Here is a 10271-nt window from a genome sequence, read left to right on the forward strand (position 1 = left end):
ACTCGCGGTTCATGTGTGCGTGCTGCGTGTGATGTCAGAAAATAATACTGAACCTCATATGTTGACTTTTTGTATAACCGTTTTGTTCTTTACATATGACATTGCTTTAATTTGCATACATGTTTTATTTGCTGTAAAATGAAAGCCTTGGTTTGGTGCGGATATATCATTATGCAGAAATCAAGAAAAACTTAATATAAATATTATATAAGAACTATTATATAAGAACATATAATATGTTTTGGGTGCTTGCATATATTAATAACTGTAAATTTCGAGATGGAGAAAGGTTGGTTTGTTGGTTGTAGCCTACACTAAATCATCAATAGCCTATTAAGTTTATGATGTGGCTCCATGCAGCACAGAGGCGATCAGCATCAGCGCTGGTTTGGCATAAACTCCTGTCAAACTGTGACCAGAAATATCCTTAAGATATTTTGAAATTGAATATTTTTTATCCATTTCTCAGTGAATATGGGTCATATATATTCATGCATTTAAATAAAACAGACTTATTAAACAGATATGTTTATAAAAAAATGATGTTTTAGTCACCAAACATATTAAGAAATGGAAAGATAATACAATTAAATTTAAGCATGCTCTTCCGCTTATCCAGGGTTTGGTCATGGGCCAAGAGACATATCCTCCAGCATGTCCTCAAGGTCTCTTCTTGGTGGGACATGCCTGGAACACCTCCTCAGAGGACCAAAGTGTCCAGGACCAAAACAGATGCCTGAGCGAAATTAGTTGGTTTCTCACAGTGTGGAGGAGCAGCAGCTCTACTCTGAGCTCCTTACCCTATCTATAAGGGTGCACCCTGCCACCCTGTGAAGGAAATTAATTTTGGTTGCTTGTATCCTAAATCTTTTCCTTTTCGCTTATGACCCAAAGCTCATGATCATAGGTGAGAGTAGTAACATAGATTGCCCGGTAACTTGAGTTTTGCCTTTTGGCTCAGCTCCTTCTTTACCACAACAAATTGGTACATCAACTGCATTACTTCTACCGCTGCACCGATCCACCTGTCAATCTCATGCTCCATCCTTCCCTCACTCATGAACAAAACCCTAAATACTAAATAAGAGTGGGAAGCAATATCAGCCCAGGAGTTTAGCCTACTAGTGTTAGCTTCACAAGTATGACTGGATACAGGAGTAGTCCAAAAACCAGGTATGCTTATTGACATTGTGCTTATCTGAATGGCTTTAATGTTCGAAGCAGGTAGAATTCAGAGAAATGTAGAAGAAAACAAAAAATAAATAGAGGAGTGTGGAGATGAAGGGACCAAGAAACAATGTTGAAATGCACATAGGTAGCAATCGAGGAGTGAGGTGCATGCAAACCATAGACCAGACACAGGATAAGTGCAGAGTGACTGTTTATAACAAAGACTGAAGAGGGATGAGTTTGATGAAGGTCACTCAAGAGGTAAGGGTCAAGAACATTCTCTCTGGGAATTCCAGATCTTTCTTTCGGTCCATACCCCTCCCGGTTGAGACACTCAAGGTGCTGCTACAGCACTGTGAATCCAAGGTCTCTTTGGTAAATCAGGAGAACCCAAACTTTGTTCTAGAGGGCCAGTGTCTTGCAGACTTGAGCTAAAGCCCAATTAGACACACCTGAACCTAAAGCTAATCAAGCTCCTAGGTATACTAGGAACTACCTGGCAGCTGTGAATTGAAGCAAGGTAGGGCTAAACTCTGCAGGACACCTGCTCTAAAGGACTAGGTTTGAGCACATCTGTGGCAGAATGATGAGTGATTAAGTACTTCTGGAGAAGGAGTATTTGTCTCTGGCTGGCAAAGAGAAAGAAGGGATTGAGAAGGGACACGTGTGCAACATTAAATGGATGTAGTACCTGTGAAAGGTGCAGTTGGTTTATTTGCCACTGTTTCAAGAAATAACTAAATGCAGGGCTCACCTCCCTTCAGGGAAGATGCTGGGAGGAGAGCCAGACCTTGTCAGCAGATTGATAATAGGGAGCCTTTGATCTTCTGGGATTGACAAGTAACTTATTTCTTCATACCACATGCAGGAGATTGATATAAGGATGTATCCATATGTAGCCATAGGTATCATTCCCAAGCTTCTGCTGGACCTACCATTTTCCTGAAGGTGATAGCTGAGTGAAAAGTTATTGTTACCTCCAAGTAAAGAAAAGAAGACTTTCCATAACTGTGAGATGAACTGAAGATACACTGGAACAGCTGTTCCGCAGTCTCTCGGCTAATCCTCTGAGGGGAATGAGTTTGCATAATTTGGAAAACTGTTCAACAGTGACTAGTACACAGGTAAATCATTTAGATTCTGGTATGCCAGTAATGAAATTTACCCCAAAGGTGAGACAATGGCCATTGAGGAATGGGATGTAGAACCTGTTTCCACGCATGCTAGTTTCTGGGTGTTTTTGACACAGGGCAGTTCTGGACATACATGGTGTCCTTGCTCAAACTGGGCCACCAATGCCATGCTTGTAGAAGAGAGAGGTTATTTTGCTGCCTGGATGTCCACAGGTTGCCTAGTGACTTCCCTTTTGGGCAACACAGTGGAGGTTCAAGGAAAGTTGTGGCACAAATGTTTTCAGTGGAGCAGTGTCCTGGCTGCAATTCAAAACGAATCTGCAATCAAAGTTAGCAAACCCAAGAAAACACTTGTCTATCTAAAAGGTAGCCAGCATTGGATTGGACCTTCCCCTGGTCAATTTGCACTTCTGGCATCTTGGCTGATGTTGGATAGGCCTTGGAGGACCTGTGTGACATAGTGATAGTAGGCCAAACTACGGGAGTTTACTAGAATGACGAAACATCTCATTCATAAAGTTTTGGGAGACAGCAGGAGAGATGGATAGTCCATATAGGATCACATGATATTTATAGTGCCAAGATGAGGTAAATTGGAGTTTAATGCATGGTAGTTAATGCAAAGAGAAAGAGACTCAATTCCAACTTAAAACAAATGACTTCAGTGTATACTGAATTATTTTAGACATTAACATCACCACTATTTACACTACAACATCATCATCATCATCATCTCATCGTCTGCCGCTTTTCCGGGGCCAGGTCGCGGGTACAGAACCCCAGACTTCCCTATCCCAGGACACTTCCTCCAGCTCCTCCTGGGGGATCCCGAGGCATTCCCAGGCCAGCCGAGAGACATAGTCTCTCCAGCGTGTCCTGGGTCTTCCCCGAGGCCGCCTCCCACCTGGATGTCACAAACACTTGTACCCAAGACACAAGTGTATTTACACTACAATCCAGACAAAATCATTTGATTAGAAATTTAAATTCGAGAAATTTCATGCACGTAAAGTTCTTGCCACAAGTACACAGATGTGAGGCTTTATCCAGTATGAACCGTCACATGGGAATCAAGGCATTTTTTATATCTGAAACTCTGTCCACACTGTTGACATGTGTAAGGCTTCTCTCTAGTGTGATTCCTCATGTGCTCTGTAAGGTTTTTTTTCCAAGTGAAACTCTTTCCACACTGATTGCAGGTGTGAGGCTTTTCTCCAGTGTGAACCATCATATGCTCGGTGAGGTTTTGTTTCCAAACGAAACTCTTTCCACACTTTTGGCAAGTGTAAAGCTTTTCTCCAGTGTGAGTACTTTTATGGTCTGTAAGGTATTGTTTACAGGTGAAACTCTTTCCACACTGTTGGCAAGTGTGGGGCTTTTCCCCAGTGTGAATCCTCATATGGTCTGTGAGGTTTTGTTTCCAAGTGAAACTCTTTCCACATTGGTGGCAAGTGTGAGGCTTTTCTCCCGTGTGGATCCTCATGTGCTCTTTAAGGTTTTGCTTCTGAGTGAAACTCTTTCCACACTGCTGGCAGATGTAAAGCTGGTCTCCAGTGTGACTCCTCATATGGTCTGTGAGTTTTTCTTTCCGATTAAAACTTTTTCCACATTGATGGCAGATGTGAGGCTTTTCTCCAGTGTGAATCAACATATGTTCTGCAAGCTTTTCTTTCCGATTAAAACCTTTTTCACACTGTTGGCAGGTGTAAAGCTTTTGTCTGGTGTGAATACTCATATGTTCTACAAGGTTTTGCTTCCAGGTGAAGCTCTTTCCACACTGTTGGCAAGTGTACGGTTTTTCTCCAGTGTGCGTTCGCATATGTTTTGTAAGATATTGTTTCCAAGTGAAACTTTTTCCACACTGTAGGCAAGTGTAAGGCTTTTCTCCCTTATGAATACTCATATGGTCTCTAAACATCGCTTTCCGAGTGAAACTCTTTCCACACTGTTGACAAGTATAAGGCTTTTTTCCAGTGTGAATCCTCATATGGCCTGTGAGGTATCGTTTTCGAGTGAAACTCTTTTCACACTGTTGACAACTATAAGGCTTTTCTCCAGTATGAATCCTCACATGTTCTGTAAGGTATTGTTTCCGATTGAAACTGTGTCCACAGTGTTGGCATGTGTAAGGCTTTTCTCCAGTGTGAATCCTCATATGGCCTATAAGGTGTTGTTTCCGATTGAAACTCTTTCCACACTGTTGACATGTGTAAAGCTGTTCTCCCGTATGAATCCTCATATGCTCTGTAAGGTATTGTTTCAGATTGAAACTGTTTCCACACTGTTGACATGTGTAAGGCTTTTCTCCAGTGTGAATCCTCATATGGCCTACAAGGTGTTGTTTACGAGTGAAACTCTTTCCACACTGCTGACATGTGTAAGGCTGTTCTCCGGTATGAATCCTCATGTGCTCTGTGAGGTATTGTTTCCGAATGAAACTGTTTCCACACTGTTGGCAAGTGTAAGGCTTTTCTCCTGTGTGAATCCTCATGTGTTCTTTAAGGTATTGTTTCCGAATGAAACGGTTTCCACACTGTTGGCAAGTGTAAGGCCTTTCTCCCGTGTGATTCCTCATGTGGTCTGTAAGGGATTGTTTCCGATTAAAACTAATTCCACACTGATGGCAGGTAAAAGATTTGGTCTTCTGGGTTTTCGTCTGTTCTGATTCTTCACCTGATCTGAAATCACGACATCCCTCACACTGATCCTTCTCTTCCATTTGATCTTGACTCTCCTCTTTGAGTGCCAACAGCTCTACAGTGAAGAAAAAAAAGACAATAACAGTAACATACCAATTTTCCACCAACACCAGTGGATCCACACATCAAGACCGAAGCATCTAAAGGGGTGATCACTTGGAAAACATGAAGCTAAAAACTTCATATAATCAGTATTTTATTGGAAGACGCTTAGTCAAGTTAGTTGAGAGGGGTCTGGCTGCAGACTTGGTGCAGTGCAATCTGAGCTGCATCCAATGCTTTTTAATGCGCTCACCTAGCTCCACCCCTAACCCTTCCCTTCAAAGTGATGTCACTCGCTCCATTGAGTGCACTGTGTCTGACACTGCATCGCTGAGTGATGCAGTCTCAGCTTGCATCATAAAGGCTGCATCCAGATACTATTGAGTTGGTCGGGTGCAGAATAAAACCTGCCGGGCGCAGGACTAAAAATTCAGTCCCACGCAAATCTACTTTGGGTGCTTGTTTGACTGATTTGGTTTGTAGAATCAGCATTGGCTGAAGAGAGCGCTGTGACTGTTAAGCTGCGGTCACATTAGAGTTTGAGCTTGCGATATTCTGTCATGTGGTGCTGCGAAAAGGGGTGGGATTAAACAAGCTTATCAGACATTTTTAAAAGCGAGCAATTCCTCCATGTTTTAAATTTCTGTCCAGAGAGCTCATGTTTTGATCCTCGATTGGTCTCATGCAGTCAAGTGATGTGATTTCGCAGGTCAGAGTTTACCAAGCTTGAACTATGCACCACAGCAACCTGCGAAACTTGATGCATAACCCTGCGTTTCCGATCTGACACATTCGCATGCATATAAATGGAAGTCTATGGGATTAAAAGCCCAATGTGACCGCAGCTTTATTCAGCAACAAATCAGAGCACGAGTGTGAGATAGTGATGTAGACGGCTGATGTCCTGCAGAGTTTAGCTCCAACCCGAATCAAACAGGCCTGCCTAGAGATTACAGCATGATCAGGTGTGTTTAAGTAGTGTTAGAGCAAAACTCAGCAGCACACTGGCTCTCCAGGACAGAGTTTGCTCATCCCTGAAGTAAACAATTAAAGCCAAAATGAATCACAAAGAGGCCGGCTGCTGCTTCACTACATTTCTCAAATACTTGCAAATGATATGTAATGTAATGTGTATTTATTGTGTATGGCCATACACCCGAAGCGCTTTACAATCATGAGGGGGGTCTCTCCACACCACCACCAGTGTGCAGCTCCACTTGGATGATTTGACGGCAGCCACAGGACAAGGGCGCCGGGTGGGGTGGAGAGACAGAGATAGAGCCAATTCGGTAGATAGGGATGATTAGGAGGCCATGATTGTAAGGGCCGATTGAGGGACTTTGGCCAAGACACCAGGGTTACAGCCCTACTTTTTACCAGAAATACCATGGGATGTTTAATGACCACAGAGAGTCTGGACCTTGGTTTAACATCTCATCCAAAAGACACCACCCACAAACAGTATAATGCCCTTCACTATACTGGGGCATTAGGACTCACACAGACCGCAGGTTGAGCGCCCCCTGCTGGCCTCTCTAACACCACTTCCAACAGCAACCAAGCTTTCCCATGTGGTTTTCCCTTCAGGTACTGACCAGGCTCAGTCCTTCTTAGCTTGGGCTGAAGGGTGATATGGATTATTAGATTATCGGACATATTTGCAGAAGCTAATCCCTACATGGTGAGTGACAATTACTGATAACGTTGCTGCCTTGTTTACAGTTTGTCTGTACAAGTCAGAAATGTAATCTCCCACTGCTGAATGAGGTGAGGAAAAACATGTCCTCGTGCACAGGTGCAGAACACGGCTCTCATTTCAGGTGGCTTTCGTTCGTTTGGTTTGAGCACATGCAGCTTTTTTTTTTGGTCTAGATGTAATCCAATGTGAGGCGACAACACTTGTTTTTCGCTAGTTGTTAGATGTGGACTTGGTGTGTCTCAGCCCTGCTCATCAGCGTAGTCCCATTTGTGCATCATGTTTGTGATAGCACCACTTCATTAGAAAAAGAAACGTTGGAGTACATTATAGCCACCAGCAAAGGTTAAAGAAAAATGCTATGTTTTAGATTAGTAGATCTAACTTAACGAACTTAACTTTTGAGAATGGATGCAACAGATTTAATTCTCATCCCCCTTTTTTAACATGAGTTTTAGTAGACAGGGAGTGTGTTGTATGATTTGCGATCATGGTTGGTATAATAGATTATTTATTTTGGTTGGATCTTTCTAATCACTCACTATCCTTCAGTTTAGTAGTCCCTGATTTTTCAGGAGTTGCCACAGTGGAATGAACCGCCAAATACTCTAGCATGTGTAACAGATGCCTTCCAGCCACAACCCAGCATTTGGAGTGTTTGTAATGATTTATTCATTTTTATCTTTTATCAATTATGACGTTATCATTTATGGCTTATTACCATCTTTGTCATGTTATGCTGCGTTCACACCAGATGCGGAACACGCATCAAGCACGAGTGATTTACATGTTAAGTCAATGCAAACACGCGATTAGACATCCTGTGGCGCGATACGCGCGAATGATGCCGCTCGAATGCGCTAATGGCGCAGTGCGAATGGTTCGATACGCGCAAATGGCGTGGCGCGAATTGAGCGTTTTGCGCGTTTGACGCACTTAACGTGCGAATCGCTCGAGTTCGAAAATCTTAACTTTAGCAAACATTCGTGCTGCGTTAACCAATCAGGAGTTGCTCTTGTGGGAGTGTGATTGTGATGTATCGCCTGTTGTCGTTGTCCCAGGGGAAATCCTCCAGCCGACACCAACAGAAACCGGTTCGGTTTCTGAAGGAGTTTATGAGCTCACAGAGCTGGTGCATCTCTGAAAGGATGTAGTGGACTTAGGCACGGCCCTAAACGTATGGACGCTGTTTTTCAGCCTTCATAAAGCACATAAGCACAGCTATTTTCTTCATAAATACCATGTCAGCCATTTAGCTATGAAGCTAGAGTCACCAGGCAGACAGTAGCCCAAATGTTTGAGTAGCTCAAATGTTCACGCAGCTACTTACACGCGAATATCGCAATTTATCCACGCGTTCCGCGTCTGGTGTGAACGCAACATTAGTCTGATATTTTAACATTTGATTTATTGTAAGTTAATATATTCCTTTACCTGTAACCTACATTACTGAAAAAAATCATGTATCATCACACTCCTGGTTTTAAATTTGCTCTTTATGAGATTTTTTTAATGCTTGATTGTCAATGAGGTCAACAGAAATGTGTTTTGTTCCCATTTATTGTACACTGCAATGGCCGGTTTATTTACTGGGTTTTAAATTGTCCTCCCTTGGAAATGCACAGTGGCCTGTGATTGGTTCTCTGGCCAGCCGTGTTGTGATTCACTCTTGGGATTGGCTAAGCCACAAGTGTCAAACTCAGTCCCTGTAGAGCCGCAGCTCTGCACAGTTTAGTTCCAATCCAAATAGACCCTTTTCACAATGACGTCACTTCCCCTATCGGCATTGCAGTGTATTTTTTAGTTCTGGTTTACCTTAGATGAATGGGAGACTTCTCTGCAAACTTTACAAATGATAATATTAAAATTGCACATTGTGATTTAAAGGGCACCTATGATGAAAAATCTACTTTTTAAGCTGTTTGGACAGCTGTGTGTGTAGGTATAGTGTTTAGACTGTCATATCAGGGCAGGGGTGCTAAATCCTGTTCCTGGAGAGCCACCTTCCTGCAGATTTCAGTTGCTACCCAAATCAAACACACCTGCCTGTAATTATCAAGTGGTGTTCAGGTCCTAATTAATTGGTTCAGGTGTGTTTGATATGGGTTGCAACTGAAATCTGCAGGAAGGTGGCTCTCCAGGAACAGGATTGAGCACCCCTGTATTAGGGTAATATAAACACACCCAGTCCCTTTTTTGTTGAAACTATACTGTGCAGGGCTGCAGGCCTCCATTATCTTTTGTTTGACCCCTAGGTAAGCCTTTGCATTTACATTTTCTGCTTCACATCTGTTCTATTGTAATCGGTTAGCCAAAATCAGACCCTGCAATATTTTTGGCACTTTAATGAGGACACTGGAGAAATATTGATCAGTGTAGAGCTGCAGACCTGAATGAGGATCAAATGTTGAGCTTTGAGGATGAAAACCAACCTGTTTGTTCCTCAGGATCTTCATGTTTGACTCTGAAAGCTTCTTCAGTCTCTTCATGTTTGACTGTGAATGTTTCTTCAATCTTGATGTCTTCACTCTCCTCTTTAATAAACGCCATCTTTATAACAGTCTGAGCTCAGTCGCTTCAGCAGATCTTCTGTGTTTGTCCTGCTGAAGATCAGAATAATGAACAGAAAGACACAAATCCAGTCTCCATCAGCTCTCTAGTTCAGTAGTCAGTGCACTAGTTAGGGAGTCAGAGTTACTGGTCTTTATTCATTAGAGCAGGGGCGTCCAAACTCGGACCTGGAGGGTCGGTGTCCTGCAGATTTTAGCTTCAGCTTGCCTCAACACACCTGCAAGGATGTTTCCAGAAACCCTCGTAAATTAGCTAGCCCAGGTGTGTCTGATTGGGGTTGGAAATAAACTTTGCAGGACATCGGCCCTCCAGGACTGAGTTTGGGCATCCATGGATTAGCTATGAATCAATCAATAACTCACATTCACAACTTGCATTAAAGCACACTAATTATATACACATACTTCATATTTATTTCTGATGACTTACATTTTGTATTTAATCAATTGTACAGGCATTCTATATTTACCTTATTACTCTGTTTCTTTTAAATCCACAGTCTAGTACACAGAATAGTCTAATAATAAATCCTGAAAGAACAATAAATACTGTAAACTGAGACGCAGCTCCTCTGTTTTTTTAATGTGTGGAGGCAATTTATTCTTAAAATTATGTTTCTAAATGTTAGATAAGACATTCTAACATCACAGCCATTAATAATCAATTCGTGTTATCGATATTTTAAAGTCTAAACAAACGTCAAAAGAATCTGCGTCACTTTTAACACGTAAAATGATTAAAAACACAAACCTTCTCCAGTTGACACAAACGATGCAGAAGCGCAGCGCTTCCCTATGACGTCACATGCAGTTCAAAATAAAAGTCCCGTTGATGTTAAAATTGCAGCGCTATTTAGCTATAAAACGTCTACTTAATTATGCACTTTTGGTTTACAATAGACTTTATTATGTGTTCAGAATAATACATTTGTCTCACCAAACTGTAAACATAAATGAGTAT

The 10271-nt window shown here is 42.1% G+C and overlaps 1 protein-coding gene across 2 annotated transcripts; it reads right to left on the minus strand.

Moving 5' to 3' along the window:
• Positions 1-874: 874 nt before the first annotated feature.
• On the minus strand, positions 875-9342 carry LOC100004986 (uncharacterized). 2 transcript variants are annotated; one of them, XM_073924278.1, is made up of 3 exons: positions 9173-9342; positions 4977-5057; positions 875-4883 (listed from the first exon to the last, which is right to left on the minus strand). In XM_073924278.1, exons 1-3 carry the CDS (start codon positions 9288-9290, stop codon positions 3346-3348), a joined length of 1737 nt encoding a protein of 578 aa, XP_073780379.1. In that variant the 5' UTR covers positions 9291-9342; the 3' UTR covers positions 875-3345. The 2 variants fall into 2 exon arrangements, with proteins under 2 accessions (XP_073780379.1, XP_073780378.1); XM_073924277.1 differs by having other exon boundaries at positions 875-5057.
• Between the last annotated feature and the right edge of the window lie 929 nt (positions 9343-10271).

Source organism: Danio rerio, chromosome 15 (genome assembly GCF_049306965.1).
Source record: "Danio rerio strain Tuebingen ecotype United States chromosome 15, GRCz12tu, whole genome shotgun sequence".
NCBI classification, from domain to species: Eukaryota; Metazoa; Chordata; class Actinopteri; order Cypriniformes; family Danionidae; genus Danio; species Danio rerio.